This window comes from Plectropomus leopardus, chromosome 8, assembly GCF_008729295.1.
Source record: "Plectropomus leopardus isolate mb chromosome 8, YSFRI_Pleo_2.0, whole genome shotgun sequence".
NCBI classification, from domain to species: domain Eukaryota; kingdom Metazoa; phylum Chordata; class Actinopteri; order Perciformes; family Serranidae; genus Plectropomus; species Plectropomus leopardus.
Window position 1 is genome coordinate 20,799,898 of NC_056470.1, and position 18,599 is coordinate 20,818,496.

An 18,599-nucleotide genomic window follows, 5' to 3' on the forward strand; every position below is an offset into this window, starting at 1 on the left:
TTATAAAAAGGGGGATCCGACAGACTAATATGGGGGGCAGTGTCATCTGGGAAATTAGCCTTCATTATACAAACTCCATTCCAATCCGAATATGATCCTCAGAGAAATTCCTTGTGAATAATGCATGGACTGGAAATTATGGAAATTCAACAGTATGATCCTCTACTGCTTAGTTGGCATCAACATGAGTGAAAATATCGACCAATAAAGAATTTGCCTGCCCTTTTGAAATACTTGCCCTTTGGTTCCAAAGTTGTTAGGTTTAAATACTGGACACAAATCAGACAAATTACTGGCCAGCATGTTAAATACACTATGAGTTGGGTCAACTCGGTTAGATTTAAGTGCAGCCAAAACGCATTTAACAAGCATGTAACAGCATATTCTCCATTTGATATCAAAAGCCTACTCTTTTGATTTATTTCTCTTTACCTATTTTATTTATGTTTTAGTTGTATAATTTCAATTTATTTGTGGTTTTAATTCTTTAATTGCTTTTGGGTTTATTTGGTCAATTTGTTTGTATTATTTTATATTGACCTTATCATAAGTTATTACTTCTAGTGACAACTGTGGAGACCCAATGACAACATTTTCACATGACATAAAATGTTTTTGTTTGTTAGTTTTCTTTTGTTTATTTTTTTTTATAACATAGAAGCCATTAAAACTAAATTATTATTCTTTTTTTCTGGGAAACACTTGCATCCACAACAATTACGTCAGAAATCACAGGTGACACAGCAAATGCAGCTCATGAGGAGAAGCCTGCCTGCCGGTCTGGTCTTTATCGCCACCTTGTGGTCAATTAAAATAACAGCAGCATGTTTCCATTCATGCGCCAAATTTATTCACTAAAGCAAATCCTAGAGGGAAAGCTACAGAACCACAGCCTAAAGCTTAAACCAACAGTAATGTAATACCAATAATATAACAACCAGATACTTGAAGGCATAATGTTTTCAATATTTTTGAGAGTTAGAAAGGTCCTCACTGTTCTTTAGGAATGCACAATGTTGGATTTTTTGCTAATATCCAATATGCCAATATACAAAAACTCATTTGGATGATAATCGATACCAATATTGATATATCTTCTTTTTTCCCCACCTAGTTTTAGTGATCATCAGGTCTGTTCTACATTGGAATTAACATCATATTATGCATACTCTTATCATGATGGCACACCAGCAGATGGAAACATAAAATACAGTGCCTTTCTGATGTAATATTCATTTTTTGTGATAAAAAAAAAGAAAAATACTTCAATTTAGGATGTTTTGTACGTGTTCACTTTGTCAATTAAAAAAAAAATCGGTTTATGATATCGGCAGAAAGCTGTACATGGGCCGATTCTGATACTTAAAGCCAATATCTGCTGATACTGATGGCGTGCTGACATTAGTATTATTTAGCTATATTTATTATTTTATTTTTAGCACTTTCTATTTCCCATTTTTGTTATTTCATTTCTTAATGTATTTATTTTGCTTATTTCAGTTAATTTTCTTTTAACTTTTTACAAATTTCTTGCCAGTTGTGGGTTATTTTTAAGTTGCTCATTGCCTGCTTCCCATGTTGTTGTTTTTTTTTGTTTTTTTTTAAAGCACTGAAACCCATTTGCTCAGGTTTCAAAGGGTTAATATCTATAAAGTTCCATGTCAGACTCTTGCCTTCTTCAAACTGGGGGTATGCTAACTGACATAACTGTCTATGAACAAGTACCCTGTACGACACCACCTGAAAAAAACACCCTGAACTATCCCTTTCAGAACATTTTAAGGTACTTGTATTTAAATTTTGTTACTTTAAACTTGCGTTACACAACATTTCAGAGGCAAATATTGCATTTTCTACTTCATTTTTGACAAGCTAATAGCTACAGCAACAATCACTCTAATAAAGTTTTCCCTGCAGTGAAATATTACATTATTGTATAAGGTAATTTTACTTACATGAAGAACACAAGTAGCTATTTATTCCATCTCTTCTGCGTGTTGAAGTCATTTTATGGTCCAGACTTTTTTCTTTTTCTTGTTTTTTCTCCGGTGTTGACCATTAGAGGCCGCTAACGGTTACCGTGGGACCGGAAGCAGTCGTTAGCTTGTCCGTGTTGTTGTTAGGCAGGTTGTCAGGGGCAGCGCAGCGCACCAGCCAGATAAACTAGCTAACACGGGATTAAGGGACTTTAGTTAATGATGACACAATTATTTATGAAAGAAAACGACTGTCGCCGCACCTGCTTTTTCGCTCGGAGATCCACTGTTTCTCTGGGTAAAAACAGCAGAAAGGACAGGGTCGATTTTTATCGAAACAGACAAGAATTTGCAATGGGGTTTGCTTACTAGCTAGACTTGCTAACGTCAAGCAGCCGGCTAATGATCAAACCGCACCACCAAACAGACGTAAAGTGATAGACACCGGAAGTAACCTTACCTTGTAGGAAGATAAACTATCTCCAGATTTCCATTGCGATAGTTTGGTGCGAACATGGAAGGCGCTCTGGGAGATTTGATGGAGCAGGAAGGATATGACGGCAGCGACAAACCACCGTCGTCCCTCAAAGCCCCTTTCCGTTCCACTCGGCTTCACATCCAGAGAAGCAGTGTCTGCTCCCGGGCTTATTTTGTGGTGGTCATGGTCTTCTTTCATGTATATATCTTGAATGTTATCGGCCTGCTGCTGTACGTGCACTACAACAACGGCCCCGGAGACGGGGCCACCCCAGCATCAGTCAGCGAGGGCGGCCCCCCTCTGCCCCAGCCTGCCCCGGACTCCAGAGAGCTACATGTGGAGGACTACAGTCAGAGCTTCAGTCTGCCTCGTATTGAGGGGATACGGGTATGAAAACCGGCCTTATTTCAGTACAATGAAATAAGACATTTAAACACACAGGGATAACCCTGCAGAGCAGTCAGTGTTATCCGAGTAAAAATATGGTTAGGGACTGTTCGTTATTTATGAGGCGGGGAGTGGGTGTAAAAGTGGGAAGGCTTGTCATTTAATAATATAAGCACTGGTAGGGGGCTTGTGCTTTTTTAAAAATTATTATTTTGGCTCAGGGGAACGACTTACTTTTTTTTCAAATATCCTTAGAACCCCAAAAGGAAAGGCAAGTTTAAAATAAAGAACTGTTAAAATCACACTGGTCAATGGTTAATGATTTTATTTTTAAGGAGGATTTGCATTTGCTTAAGAAATCAGCTTTCATTTGCTGATAACTCTCAATCATCATATCTTAGACAGAAACTGTATAAACAGAAGTTGTCGTTGGATTTTCAGAGTTTCAACGGTCTTTGGACACATGAGTGATGAATGCTTCCATCAGGAAACAAACATAACTGAATCTAAGCTTAAAATAGTGATATTTCATTAAAATCAATACGTCGCATGTAAAATTTGGCCAAAAATGAACAGTTTGCACTAAGTGACCAGCATGCAGGACATGAGTGAACAACCAAGTCTCTTTTCATCTCCACAATTTCATCTTCATCTTTTCACTTTCAAACATCAAAGGGTAAGTTTTTAGAAATCAAGAACTAATTTATGGTGGAGGGAGTGTCATGCATTTTCCCCTGGTCACTTACTCAAGGGTAAATATTTTAAGCTTTGGGGGGGGTAAAAAAAAACAAAAAACAGAAATCATAGCCCAGCCACCCCATACTCTGATGAATATAGAACAGCCCCTTACTGATATTTCACATAAATGTACTTTAAGTTACCTTGTAAAATACTCTCAAGGCTTAAAAAAACACACTGTTACTTACAGCTGCAACAGTTAATGTATTAGTTTCCAACTATTAAATCAATCACCAACTAATCTGATTTGACTAATTTGAGTCAATTAGTTGGCTTGAGTCATATTTTAAGACAAAAAAAATCTGATTTTAACCTGTTAAATTTGTGATTTATTTAATTCTCTGTGGCATTAAACAATTTTTTTGTTTGTTGTTTTTGTTGACCAAGCAAGACATTTGATGAAGTTATCTTGGGATTTGGGCAACACTGATCGACATTTCCATCTTTTCATGGCATGTAGAAAACAAACAATGAAAATCATCATTAGTTGCAGCAGAAGTTATTGCCTACTTCCAACCTGGGTAATAACGACAGGCATTCACTAATAGCTGTAAGGCCATTAAAGGATTTAATTGGGGATTTTGCTGCCTAAATTTATCAGAATTCTAAGTGACATAGAGCTGCTATAGCAATGTCCATTTATCTAAATCCTCATGTTGTGAGTGTGTTGATAATGCTTCCTGTCCTCCTGCAGGTGGGTCATGTTCAGCAGGTGTCCCTCGTGCCAGACAGGACACATGAGATGAGGACGATGAGCCTGAAACCTCTGCTTTTTGGTAAGTACGCTGTATTTGGGTGTGATATGAAGTTCATGAATAAATGGCATTTCATCAGAATTTAGAAGGCAACATTTAATTTTTTTCTCAAAGTCATACGAATATAGACCAGCGATATTTACTTAAAATTCACAAATATGTACATTCTCCATTAAACATCTTTTTTTTTCTTTGCCCTCCACTGCTGGAGAGACACTGTGTTGGTACTTCATGAGCTCCTTTGTGTCCAGCAGAGCTGACTGCATATTGTTATCTCTTCCATAACCACAGAAATTTGGAAATTCTTTCAAAAGACTAGACCAAGCATAATTCACAGTTGTAAGTATTTAGTCGAATTCTACATGCTATGTCTGGCCTTTCTCTATGCATAGCTGTTTAATGCTTGTTCCACATTTCAGTTCTTTTGAATTTTCTAACCTAGCACATAATCCTAGCTCCTGCATCTGTGATGTTTCCATTTTCGTGCAGCTGCCATCAGGTTCTTGTCTCGTCTTTGCCAGGCATAAGCCTTATTGACCACCAGGCGCTCCCCCTGCACTGTGCCTGTCACTAGGAAGGTCCCGCCTCGTGCGTGGTGCCTTGTCATGTTCCTTACACAGGTGGCATCCCTCTCCAGCCACAGCTCTATGCGGGAGCGGATCTGCCCACCTAACAGGGGTCCATGCTTTAGAACGTCCAATTTGGCAGCCAGCGAGAACTGAGACAGACTCACTGGGCTGTACTTCAGCCGTCTTAGACGCAGTTTCACAACTGGGAAGAAAGCAGACAAACACAAACCGTGATTGGTCTCAACTTTATAAGGAGCAGTGTTATGTTTGTTTCTATGAATTGTCCAGAATTAATTTAAAGCTTAGAAGAGATGAGTATTGATATTTACCAAAATCACTCCTACAAAAGGTTTCCAGTGTGTCTTTTGAAGAGGAGGCCTCCTCCAGCTCACAATCCCGACAGCTCGCCTGGGGCACTGAAATGGTCAAACCCCTAATTAAATTGCTCGTCGGATCAAGCATATTTATCTTTGTAGCCAGTCACTTACCTCTACGTCCCCCTGTGTGAACTGTGCTGTTGGTGATAGAGGAGATACACATGCGATGTTCTGCAGGATACTGGTCACAGCGCAGAATGTCTGGCCAGGGGTAACCATAACAACTCATGATTGGTGCACAGCTGTCCCGTACAGACTCACATAAACTCCTGCAGGGTGATATAAACCTGATAATGACAAGATGAAGAGGGGAGCATGGTCAGCATTGAGTAGATGAATGGTGTGAATCAATGGTGTAGTGGTGGGTAATAGACAAGACTGGATTAAATCACATTTGGTTACTTGTTTTTCTTTTTTAAACTGAGAGGTGCTAATGTTACAAAATGGAGATTAAAGTGCTTTGATGGCCTGGTTTCTGTTTGAAACCAGGGTTTCTCCTCAGATATCAGCTCCAATTTGCATAGCTTTCAAAAGGTGTTAACCCTTGATGACATTGCTCCTATGTAACTTTGTCATCATCATTAATCTTAGCTATTTTATATTCATCACTGGTCATTTTCAGCCTATTGTAAGGGTGGTTATTTTGCTGAAACCCTGGCTACCACACTATAACAAAAGTAACCATTTCTAAACAAAAAGTTCCTCTCAACCTAACAGTTTCTACAAAAAGTCAAACAGGCTGCACATTATAGAAATCGCAAAATGGCCTAGTGCTATAACCAAATTGCAGGAGTTGAAATTTTTCAAAAAAGGTAAAATGTGTCACAGTATACTTTTACAAATAAAGCATTGTGGCACTACAGAGATGCCCCAGTCCACAAATAATTTTCCAGATTTAAGGGAAGACGCTTTTAATTGGTACAGACCCAAGCAAAAAGCACTTCAATCATCATTTTTCAATCTTTTTTTTCAGTTAAAATCAAATGCAAAAATTACAATCATCACTAAATGTGTGACTCATGTGCAATTAGGGTCCCTGCAAGTCCTTAAAGTCTTAAGTTTTAAAACTTAAAAAGTGTTTTGTTTTTTTAATAAATACATTCTGGGCCTTAAAAGTTATTTAATTTCAGGTCTTACTTTCCACAAACATTTTGTCAAATTTAATTTATTATCTTTTATTTTTTTTTGGCAAGGCATCAATTACTGCTTAACCTAATACAGTGTTTTTGCTTTATACGTGCACTTGCATGTTGGAAAAATGTAGATCAACCTAACTCACTCAAGTAAACATATTCCTCTATAAAACTTAATTCTGCACAGGACCACATATATACTATTTACCTTTTTACTCACCTGCAGTGCTTGAATACGAGTAAAATTACTTAAAAATCAGTCTTAAACTTGGTTAAAAGTTATCTTGAAAAGGCTGATACCTGAAGACAACCCTCTTTTCAATCGCATTACCTGTCAAAATCTTAATATGATTTTTTGGCATATTGTGCATTGCAAGTAGAAACTATGTGTTAATACTGAAAGTTTTTTTGTGTAAACTTACCTGTCGAGGCAGATGGGTGCAAAGAGTGAGCAGAGGAAGATGCGGGCATCAGGGTGGCACTCTCTAGCAAGTAGTGGCAGCCAGCTAGCACTCTGTTGCACAGCCTCAGCTGGAGACTCATGCCCCAGCAGGTTGGGCATCCTCATGGTGTCATATCCAATGTTTTGGCACAAAGCCATGCCTGATGGGATAGGGACACAGCGAGAGGAACTGCGGGGCTCCCACAGTCCACCTTCACCTATAGAAAGCATGGACCTGAAGCCATTACTAGTACCAGGATCCCCCCAAACCTCACCATCCTCTCCCACTGCAGCTCCTGGTCTAGAAACACGAGTATCTCTAAATCCAGTTTCAGTGTTGCCCTCAATACTAGCCCTGTCCCCGCCCTTGTCTTTTACTCCAGATCTAACCTTGCCCTCAGCCCTCGCTCGTCCGTCCAGCCCTGCCTTCACTCGATGAGGACCGAGCGCTGTCGTGCTGCTCGGCCCAGCGAGCAGAAGGAGAAATAGCAGGGATGCTAAATGGGAGGACTTTCTGATAAAATGAGGGCAGAGCACTGCAGTCATCATGGGACAGAAGTTTGGAAGGAGGAGAAATCCTGAAGTTTGTCTCTTGCGTGAATGGAGACCCCAGTGTGACAGTGTAGGAGAGAAAGGCAGAATAGGTGTATTTATAGTGGGTGGTGATCATATTTGCATAGGAAAGGGTAAGGGGAGGTGTAGAGGACAGCAGGGGAAAGGGGTGGGGCACACATTAATTTGTTATTAGAGATGTGGATGCACTTGCATTTATCAGCAGGTTTAAGTGTGTTTGACGGAACTCAAAGGTGCATGATTTGGCATCTGTTTCCACCCCGACTGCCTGAGTTGACTGGCCCTCATGTAGTGAAACTCCACTCCTTCCATCCCGCATTTTCTTCCAACCTACAGCAAACCACCCTGTCCCTCCCTGACCTCTTTGCTTCTGCGTGTCTTTTTTAAAATTCTCCTCTCCTGCAAAGAGGGAAAGTTGGATGTTTTTATGAATACTTACTGCTCATGAGAAACAGAAGATGCCCAAAATAGAAAGGAGACAATTACACTTCCCACAGTGAACTCACTGCAGAGCTGTAATCCTTCAAGAGAGGATAATAAACTTGCAGAAACTCTCTAAAAGTGAACTGCAGCGATAAGTTGGTCAACAACAAAAAAAGTGTGCAACTATTTTGATAAATAAATACTTTAAAAATGTATTTTTGAGGGAAAACAGCAACATTTTTACTAATTTAATTCTCTGCAAAGTGAGTCCTACATTATTCTAAACTTAACATTTTGGGTTTTTTTATTGTTAGTCATAAAAAAAACAAGACATTTGATGACATCACCTTAGGCACTTGGACATTGTGATTGGAATTTTCTACTATTGTCTGATGTTTTATTGGCCAGATGATAAATTGATTAATCTAGAAAATAATCAGCAAAATATATAATAATAAATATATATACTGAATATAATCAGTAGTTGCAGCTCTAGTGCGCACTGCTTGTGCGTAGGACACAAACAAAATTGGTGTTGTCCCACTGTGCAGCCATGGCCTGATTCCTGTTCAGACAAGCAGGTCACTTCATTTACAGGGGGGGCGGGTAAGAGACAGTGGTGGGAGGGAGAAGAGGAAGGCTCGTTCCCCCTTCATTCATATCAGTTATCCAGATTAATGAGGCTTGACTGTACAATAGGGCTTAACCATGTGGGGACAGTGTAAAAGACAAGGGTGACAAACAAGGTCTCTACTGTACAGGCAGCCAACCTGCCGGAAGTCTTTTATTAAAAGGGAAAATGACCTACAGACATGGGTGGATTGCTGGAAGAGAACAGGAGGGAAGCATGAAAGAGTCATTTGTACTGTCACACTTACCTCTGAATAAGTTAAATAGATGTATCTAATACAATGCACAAATTGTTATGTGAATGTGATTTTTTTTCAAAGTGAAACAAATGTTCACTAGTGTAACTAAGAGCCCTTTTACACAGAGATCTCACAGTAGGGCCGCTACGAACTCCCTTATACACACTGCCTTTGCATTTTTACACAGAACCAAACAACTGCAGCATCACGCTGCTCCAATGTGTGATTTTAGATAGCATGCTGGCATCGTGGAAGCGAAAGAGGCATGACGCACGTGTCTGATGATGAGCTAGTGTGCTTGAGACGTCACTATCTTGGTACATTTAATAATTTGGAATATTGAACCCCTGCAGGGTGTGAGCCGTCTTTTTCTTCATTTGCATGTAATATTTAACCCAATAGCTCCTGCCTCACAACATATGTGTTGGCAGGGCTTTATAAACCATAACAGTGGTATAACATGGCAATAACAATCATTTACCATCCCGGTTATATGGCAGCTGATCTCATCCCTAGCTCTGAGGGTGAGGAGCTCCCGAACTTAATTGTTTTTCCCAATTTGCAGACATTCATGGCTGCTGTTTTTCTTCTTTGAGTTAGCCACTAACTGCTATCTGCTGCTTTTTAAATCTACTGTCGTGGGGCCTAACACGCCATTAAAATGTCACACCCATCCTGCTCATAATCCCATCCTGCCGGCTCTTCCCTCTACATAGACCCTGTTTCTGCGCTGTTACTACCTCCCTTGCTCAAATGTGAGACAACTCTATCCTCTGCATTCTGCAGTTGTTCCCTTGATTTGGAACAGCAAGGCAGCATAACAATATGATATTCCCGCCTTTAACAGGCCATGTGAAAGAGGCTTCTTTTTTTCTTTGTCTTTTCTTTTTTAGAATAAAAATCCAATTTGAAATCCGTGCTGACCAAGCAAAAGAAATGTTTAGGGACACATCTCAAAAATAGAGAAAAGGGAAAATGTTTTGATAAGGGGTTGGCTTAGAACATTACTAATAAGTGGGTATAAATGAGAATGATTAAACTAAATCTGATTCTTTTACTGCTTTGTACTCATTAATATTAACAATTATTGGCTCCCAGAAGCCAACGCACAGTTTCCACCCTCTGGGAGAAGTCCAGTGTCATCACTCATTAAACTTGCCCATGGGATATTCTACACTACAAATGGCACGCTGGGGAGTGGCAGAAGGGAATAGCTTATATTCATTATACACACAGTCTGTGTTTACATTCACTAAAGAGTTCCTGAACTTAAACAGCTACTAAAACATGCAAGACAGAAAGGTATAATTAATACTATAATTATTACAACACCATTTCTGTTTCTAAATCTCATTCTGATATCTAGCTCTTTTTCTTCCTGTAGTCTGTCTTATTTAAACATATGACTTAATTTAGCACAGATAAAATAAGAGGTGCTAAAACAATTGGCTTGTTATGAGTCTGTGTTTTACTAATGCACCGTGATAAGTAGTTTATGGGATTTGTCTTGCTTTTTGGGGCCTACACATCCTAATCATACTGCTATTAGCATACACTGATCAAACTATCTCACAATTGCCTCTTCACACTGAAAGGTTTTGTTTGGCAATCTGGATTAATCCATTTAGTCTGACAGATAAAGCCTGCACCGTCAACAGAGATCTTCTAATCCACTTAAATCACTCACTCCTCGTCTCAGGTGTGCAATAAAGTACCGTGTGTGTGTGCAGAGGCGAGTGGGAATTTTCAGACTTGAGAAATTTTTTAATGGATTTGAAGTGATGGCATAGACATCGAGAGCTATGTTATTGTTATGAATCTGCAGTTAAAAATAAATGGTTTGCATGCTTTTCATCAAATAGTGGCTTCACTGCTGACTAATTGTGTGTAATTTCCACATGTGAACGGGTAAATCACTATGCAAGGCAGTTAAACTGTGAACAAACCCTGGATTTCAGCTAAACGCTGCATGTTTTTTTTATTAGCATTGTATAATCTCCAAGGCACTCTTTTTAATACACTGTGTATCGTTGATCCTCGATCTAATCTTGGGTAGACAGAGAGCCTACTGGTATTATGATAATATAGGCCTTTCATTTCCTTAATTGTGTTTTTGGCTACATAGTGTGCCAGTTAATCTGTGCTTCCAAAAACAAGAATTAAAATAAGTTCACTGAGATTGTTCTCAGACTCTCTTTAGGAAAATATAGACCTCACAGACCCCATATAATTTAGAATGGAAAAACAAATTTGTTTCCATTTCAAATCAGGATCTTTGAACAGTATTGGCAGGATCTTACTACACGTCCAATGCTGCATTCAACACTGTTTTTTTCCCCTGATCCTGCCAGAGATCCCTGGCTTCCTGTCAGAGGAGGAGTGCCGTGTGGTGGTGCAGCTGGCTCAGCTCAAGGGTCTGATGGAGAGCCAGATGCAACGACCCAGCCAGGGACAAGAGGAGTCAAACCAGCCACTCCTTTCCCTCAGCACAGAGGAGGTCTTCAGTCTGTTGGACCTGAACCAGGATGGGCTGCTGCAGAAGCAGGAGGTGACAAGAGAGAAATATCTTATACATCACAGAGCTGCTGGAGGGAAATGGAATCTCAAAACAAATCTATTCTTAGTCATGAAAAAGTAAATGAACTCCCAGAATGCTTTTTGTTGAAATAAGAAAATATTCTGGTCTCTCCTTCAGATTGTGAGTCACTCACACTCTCAAGATGGAACTTGGTTGAATCCAGACAACTTGCGGGAGATACTTTCCAGTCTGGAAGCCTGCCCAACAGGTTAGTGTCCCGCTGGTTAGTGTGTGTTTGCCCGAGTGTCTTTCAGTACATTTGTGACTATTTTGATTGTAGACTGGGTATAAAGATGTTATAGACAGACAGATACTGGACTTTTCGGGTCGATGCCAATAATGGGGAGAAAAAAAATCCTGATATTGATATATTGGCTGAAATTCTGATTATCTATAGATATATATTTATATCTATAGAATATGAGGACACTGGGCCTTAGCCTAGGTCTTTGTGGGAAGGTCCAGGGGAACCTCCCTCAGGAAATTTTATTGATGAACAAGATTGTTATTGTTACAAGATTTTTATTGTAAGTACTTTAAATTAAAAAAAAAAACACATATGCTGATAGCAATGTGAGAGGCAAACCTGATAAATCGGTCAGGTTAAATTAAATCGGTTAAAATAATTTGGGGCACATATATGTAACAGCTTGGATGAATTTTTAACCATGACCTGAATTTGTAATTAAAGAACATTTTCTGATATAAGACTGAGGTTTTCATGACATCTGAAATCTGATTTCTGTGCTTTGAAAAGAAAACTTTATAGGGATTTTATTCAGTGTTTCTGCAGTGGTTGTGTACTGTTAGCAGTAAGTGGCTGACGGGTGGCTGTGATAGCGTGCAAGTCTTTGTGTGTGGCAAGGCCGGAAGAGGAGTGACACTGTTTTGACCTGATGCCATTGTGCCAGGCGTTACACATCCAAGTCCGGATGTGCCTCATCCTATCTCATTAAAAACTGATTATCCTCCAACCCCTTTTCTTAGTTTTCCCCCGGATCCCCTCCCTTCCTTCACTACTCTTTCGTCAGCTCACCCCCCTCCCTGGCCACCTCTTCTTTGTCACCCCGGAGCTATTGTTGCAGTCAGGGTGCGGTCTCCCTGGGGGACTGATGGTGGCCAGACATTCATTCAGCTGAGAAAAACATCATACATTAGGACAAAGAGATAAGGAATGGAGGAGAAGAGAGAAGGGAGGCTGTTATAGTTCACTACATTGTGCACAAATTCAATATTAAATGAAACTGAATTGGAATCGTGATACTGCATAACTGAAAGAGTGGTTTAATAATTTCACAGTGCTCCATTCACGTCTGTAGTTCTGAGGTTATTTTGTAACTGTACTTTTATGTCTCAGGCACTCTGCTACATGGAGGAATAAAAATAGTTTACTAAAGTATTGTGTGTGTGTGTGTGTGTGTGTGTGTGTGTGTGTGTGTGTGTGTTGGTGTTCCTGGCAGGGATGCTTACCTTGGAAGACTTTAGACGTGTTTATGATGTGTCCCAGCGCCCAGGACAACAGCGAAGCGGGAAGCTCAGGAGTCACTTCAAACAGAGAAACAAACATACGTGGCTTCACCAGGGCCCGGGATCCCACCATGTGCTGCAGACACTCAGGAAGAGGTAACTACTGTCACATACACACACTTTGTCATACTCTACGATAATAGCCCAAAACTCTTGCTTTAAAATATACTTGTATTGTACCTAGGGATGCACCAATCAGTCAGCTGGTTAACATAATCAGCCAATTTTCAGCTCGATGGGATATGGCAGTTGGACACAATGGTTCACTTCGTACACACAGCAGCAACTCTCATTTCAACCGCTGCAACCTGTTCTCATTATCAGATACAGATGCTTTGTCACGCCCCCTCATTAACAATTTTGTAGACCCTCTTAGCAACTTTATTTCTAAAAAGCAATTACTGATAAATTTAATTATTCAGACCATCGTGGAAAAAGTTGTTATTTATTCCCACATATGCTGCTCAGAGTAATCTCAGTGATCAGCTGTTCAGCCAGCAGCGCGGGGCCTCTCCTCTCTTTCAGTGCTGTGCGCACATTGTGGAGCAGGCGGGGTGATGCTGGTCACCGCTGGAGTCGGACTTCATATATACTGTAAACATGCCTTTTTATTATTGCAAATAGATACTGAGTCATAAATAGTTTGGTTTAAGAAAGCACATTGTTTTAGATAGATGATAAATAGTTGACAGTATAGCAGAATATTTTCTCCGATTCTTCTTCTATGCTTTTTACATCATTTGTTTGAGCTTATATAAATTTGTTGCAACTATTTTCTTTTGATAAATTAAAGTAAAGTCGGTTATACTGCAATGTTAGTTTGTACGAAAGAGCTCCATCCAGTCCCCTGGAGCAGTTTTTTATTTTGACATTTGTATGAGTTATCGATATTATATTGACACCATAATATAAGACTAGATGTCATGTTAGATTTTGAATATCATAATATCTAAACTGTTGTCTTTTCCTGACTTTAAAGGCTGCATTACAGTAAAGTGATGCAATTGTATGAACTTTACAGGCTGCTCTTGCTGTATTATTATTTGTCTCTACCCTCTCAGTCATCATACCCACATTACTGATTAACTAACATTATCATTGTGATCTCAATATCAAGGTATTTGGTCAAAAAATATCATGAAATTTGATTTACTCCATATCGCCAGCCCTGTTTCTAGTGAGAGAAAGTCCTGTAACCTGGTGCAGTTTTGGACAAAATGATGAAGTTATTTTAAAGTCACGTTTTTTTATTGTGAACATACAACTGAAATTTCATTACAGAAAGGTTATGTGCTTGCAATTATAGTTAAAGAAAGAAGAGCTGAATCAGCAGTTCAGAGTTTAAAAAAAAAAAGAAAACGGAAATCGAATTCAATCAAGAAAATTCCAGTCGGTGTATCTCTAAATTTGCTCTCTCATGGCTTTTGTTCAGAGTAACCAGTCTGACCCGTCTGCCCTCTGCATTGGTTGAGCTGAGTGAGCCGCTGCAGGTGATTCGTTATGAGCATGGAGACTTCAGTAACGCCCACCATGATAGCAGTCCTTCTCATCCAGAGACTACCTGTGCACACACACGACTGGCCGGAAACAAGTCTGCCCTCACAGAAGTCTCATGCAGGTATGTATGATAAGTATTTTGTGGTTTATATTGAGGTATTTTGCAAGTTTATTTAACCTTTATTACCCCCTGATTATATTAGCTTTTCATTTGACTACCTTGACAGATACACACCCTTTATAATATATCATACTACAAATGTTGGCCACAAATATTGATTTATCAATACATATCAATTCTGAATATTTGAAATGGGTTCAATACTAATAATCCACAGTCTCAATACATTGCTGGCAGATGTGCCTTCTCACGTTCTCTTGTTGCTAATGCTTACTACAGGCATTCTGCTGCTCTCTGCTGCTAATTCAGAAAAGACAAGTACTAATTGTCACCTCATTTTCTTGTAATATTTATCTTTTAATTAAAAAAATAATAATTTTCTGCTGTAAATTTCAAATTTTCCCTGTGGTAGAATATATCATTATTTTTTAAGGTAATGTATCAAAGCTAGAAACTCAATACATGTGTATTTTCTTAATTTATGTCTTTGTAGATTTACACTGATTTTGGTGTATTGGTTAGATAAACCTGTGATCTTAAAAAAAAAAAATAGTGAGTAGATTCATGATCAGTTTTACGTGAGAAAACCAAAAAAAATTGTGCCTGTTTCGAAATGTTTACTTGATATAATTTGATTGCCAAACTTTTGTCGTTGCTCATAAATAGTTATTCATAGCGCCGGTGCTTGAGTATGGGGAGACGTTTTTTACCAAAATCTTTATTTGTTGATGTCTTCATCCCAGGTATCTTACCGTGTTATTCTACCTCAGCTCTGTAGAGGAAGGTGGTGAGACCACTTTTCCTGTGGCAGACAACCGTACCTATGAAGAGGAGGTGAGTTTGCTTTCACAGCTCACATTCAAAAACCAGCAGTGCCTCTTTTCTTTAGTGCCACTGTGAAATGATGAGAACTGAACATGACCTGAATGCTGCCTTTAACAGGCAGACAGTGCTGACCCATGACAAGGAATCTGACACCCAAGTGAACACAATGTGCCAAAATAAATGATTAGAAAAAAGCTGTTTACAGTTTCATGTGTCCTAGGCGCTGGTTCAGGATGGAGTTGATTTGACAGATACTCAGGAGACATGTGGAAGAGGGAACGTGAGAATAAAACCTACTGCTGGGACAGCTCTCCTCTGGTACAACCATCTCTCTGATGGCAGAGGTAAGAACAAATAGCTGCATTATTTGCACACACTTTGCAGAGGTGATAATTTATGATATTCTCTGTTGCAATCCCAAAATGTGTTGTCCACATTATTCACATTAACCTAGTGAGTAAATTACTTGTGGGAAAGCAGGATCTGTTTCAGAATTGAGTGACGGAAAGTTGCCATTGTCAGCTCAGATGATGGACTGGGAGCCTGTCGGGAACAAAGTATTATTAAGTGTAAAGCTTTTTACTTTTTTCTGCTCCCTCTTTTTCCATGTCTTCTGTACTTTGAATTTTCTTTTTCTCTCTCCACTCTTGGTTATTAATTTCTGCAGCTCATTTCATTCAATCTGTTCTGATATTGATAACTTCTTGGTCTGAAAGGATTATTCAATTGGATTCAGAGGGAGCAGGCCAACTTTATTGAAGACTAATACCCTTTTACCATCACTCCTTTTGGCAGCGCTGAGTAAAACCATGCCGCACCAATTTGTCTTTCTATTATCATTTGAGAAGCACCGAGCCGCATCAGAGATAGACTGTCTCCGGAGTACTTCCAAGCGGGTAGCAGTGACCTCTCGACAACTGCAGCCAACTCCTTTCTCCAAGCGCGTGCTGCAGGATTCCTCTCATGTCTTTTTGTGCAGGAGAGCAGACAGATAAACGTTTTTAAAAGTCTGTGAAAAAAAAGGGGGGAAAAAGGGTATAAGTGACTCCTATGACCAGGGATAACCTATTCAGGCAGTCAGAATCCATCTTATTGTATTACTTTAGCTTAGAAAGTTTTTTTTGTCCTTTAATTATCCAGTGTTATCTCTGAAAGTTTCAATTATCCATAAATACTATTCATCTTCTCCCCTGTCTTTTCAAGGTTGGATGGGTGAGCTGGATGAGTATTCCCTCCACGGCGACTGCCCAGTCAGGCGTGGGTTGAAGTGGATGGCCAACAGCTGGGTAAATGTGGACCCAGATTACCAGCAGCAGGCCCGCTACCAGAGACTAGTTGCTCAAAGGCATCGAGCTAAGTCGGGCATGGAGGAGCATTACCAACCGTTCTCACACAGCGACCTCCACCAGGATTTATAACCAGGCTTTTTTAATGACATGACAAATTGAACATAATTTTAAAACAGAGTCTGTTTTGTATCTGTGAAGCCAGTGAGGGCTGACAGATGTTTTCATAGTGTCAGATGCTGTAGTCGATATGGAAAGTGCACAAAACAGCATCTCAGATATCTCCTCCTTTTAGTACGGGTGTTTTCTCATATGGTCCTTTTTAGACAAACCAAACTGACGTCGTCTTAATATAGAACAAAAAGTGGACCAACAGAAAGGGGACCATGTTCTTTTTGGAGACATACGATCAGTTCATTTGAAAGACGTCATCAGCTCTGGTGGGGCATCAGTACTTTTTATGTTCACACTGTAGTTCCTCTGGAGCTTAGACATTTGCTGCTTTGGATATTTATATATATTTAATAATAAGAATAATTACATTGGCAGAGAAAGAGAGAGAGAGAGAGAGAGGTGGTAAATTTGGTTGTAAAGTACTTTATGCTTTTTTTTTTTTACTTTGATTCAGCACTGCATCATGCTCATGAAGCCCTTTGCTTTTATGCTGAAAGTTGAGGAAAACTCTAGATTTTCTGTGCATTGTAGACAGTCGCCAAAACTACTCCTCTTCTTCCTCCTTGCTGGCATTACCAGCGGACATGGTTAGCATCCCAGTGCAATAGCATGTCATTTAGAGGACTAAGATACAAAGGCAAAGCAAACCTAAAGCACTTTTTGTTCACAGTGCATAAGTTAAGTTATTGTGGTCTGTGTTCGTCTGAGTGTTCACATAGGCGCATGAAAATGCTGACTCACCACTCTAAGTCTGCCTGTAGGGTTAAAAGGGACCATGTATGAAAACACCCTAAATCTCTCTTTTATATTATGTGTCTCAAGCGAATGCTTGGATATCTATAATTACTTAATACATAAGTGTGTTTCATTTCAAATAGATTTTTATAAGTAATTGTGGTTGGCAGATACCAAGGTTTCATCACAATGTATTTATGATACATAAATAACAAATACACATGAATTACACAGAGTAACTGCCATCCTTTGTTTAATCGCATCTTAAATAAGATATAACTTATTGAGGATAACAGATATATATGGATGCCGTGATGTGAGCTTGAAAAAGATGCAGTCATGTCTAAGAGACAAGCCTGCTTACCTGCCTCCCAAATTAGTTTTACTAGGCAGCTGCCCCCATTCCAGGCCAGTGTTATTTATTGTTATAGAATTAAAGCCTTTGTTAAAAGCCATATACCAACATTAATGTGTGAATGTGTTCCCGAGGGAGATATTTGTGAGATTATTAATGTGTATGCTGTTCTTTAGTTTCCAGAGCTAATGAGCCTTTATCATGAAATGTTTATTTAATGAGGGTTTGCCGCATCTACTATAAGTGCAGGGCTGTTCTTGACTGGACAAATAATAGCTTGCCACACTGGCTGTGGGAGGCCAGGTTTTCAGGTGTAATTCTTTGATATTTTTGTCTTTCTTATCTTCATAACTCAAAAATATTTAATTGTTTCAGAGTATTTATTTAAGTGTTATTTATTACCACCATTTGGTGATTTAAGTTAAAGGAATGCATATTTATTACTGCTTGATGTTGCACTGAATCTGTTACTGTATCTCACTGTGTTTGTTCTGTTATTTAACATAAAAAGCAGTGTTTTACTATAGTGGTGTTGTGAGTGTGATCACTTATGCAAACCTGTTAGTATAAACAATGTCCACTAGATGTCACCCAACATCAAATACAGCACTTTCAGCCTCTGTGAGTTAAATATCATTTTTTTCATAAATGGTTTTAATTGTGGTCTATCTGGCAAGTGCTGCACTAGCACCCTGTTGGCACCAGTTCCTGTCGGTCTGTTCCAACTGTAGGCATATATACCAATGACATTAGTGGCTAATCCTTTCGTATGTCACCTGTA

General features: G+C 39.2%; 2 protein-coding genes across 2 annotated transcripts; one reads left to right on the plus strand and one right to left on the minus strand.

Moving 5' to 3' along the window:
• The first annotated feature begins 2,136 nt into the window (after nucleotides 1-2,136).
• LOC121947419 (transmembrane prolyl 4-hydroxylase-like) lies at nucleotides 2,137-18,291 on the plus strand. The gene is made up of 9 exons (XM_042492474.1): nucleotides 2,137-2,841; nucleotides 4,274-4,355; nucleotides 11,072-11,268; nucleotides 11,416-11,506; nucleotides 12,759-12,921; nucleotides 14,258-14,443; nucleotides 15,187-15,277; nucleotides 15,489-15,612; nucleotides 16,472-18,291. The coding sequence occupies exons 1-9, from the start codon at nucleotides 2,491-2,493 to the stop codon at nucleotides 16,684-16,686; spliced, it is 1,500 nt and encodes a 499-aa protein (XP_042348408.1). The 5' UTR covers nucleotides 2,137-2,490; the 3' UTR covers nucleotides 16,687-18,291.
• Nucleotides 4,433-7,459, minus strand: LOC121947420 (secreted frizzled-related protein 5). Its single transcript, XM_042492475.1, has 4 exons — nucleotides 6,836-7,459; nucleotides 5,392-5,567; nucleotides 5,233-5,319; nucleotides 4,433-5,105 (listed from the first exon to the last, which is right to left on the minus strand). Exons 1-4 carry the CDS (start codon nucleotides 7,402-7,404, stop codon nucleotides 4,786-4,788), a joined length of 1,152 nt encoding a protein of 383 aa, XP_042348409.1. The 5' UTR covers nucleotides 7,405-7,459; the 3' UTR covers nucleotides 4,433-4,785.
• Nucleotides 18,292-18,599: the final 308 nt, after the last annotated feature.

Excerpts from the sequence above, each read along its gene's own strand:
- LOC121947419 (XM_042492474.1), top strand. The coding sequence starts at position 2,491 with ATGGAAGGCGCTCTGGGAGATTTGATGGAGCAGGAAGGATATGACGGC. Across the intron at positions 4,356-11,071 it reads CCTGAAACCTCTGCTTTTTG|AGATCCCTGGCTTCCTGTCA; the intron begins GTAAGTACGCTG and ends TGATCCTGCCAG. Across the intron at positions 11,269-11,415 it reads GGCTGCTGCAGAAGCAGGAG|ATTGTGAGTCACTCACACTC; the intron begins GTGACAAGAGAG and ends TCTCTCCTTCAG.
- LOC121947420 (XM_042492475.1), bottom strand. The coding sequence starts at position 7,404 with ATGATGACTGCAGTGCTCTGCCCTCATTTTATCAGAAAGTCCTCCCAT. Across the intron at positions 5,568-6,835 it reads GCACCCATCTGCCTCGACAG|GTTTATATCACCCTGCAGGA; the intron begins GTAAGTTTACAC and ends TGTCATTATCAG. Across the intron at positions 5,106-5,232 it reads CTTTTGTAGGAGTGATTTTG|TTGTGAAACTGCGTCTAAGA; the intron begins GTAAATATCAAT and ends CTTTCTTCCCAG.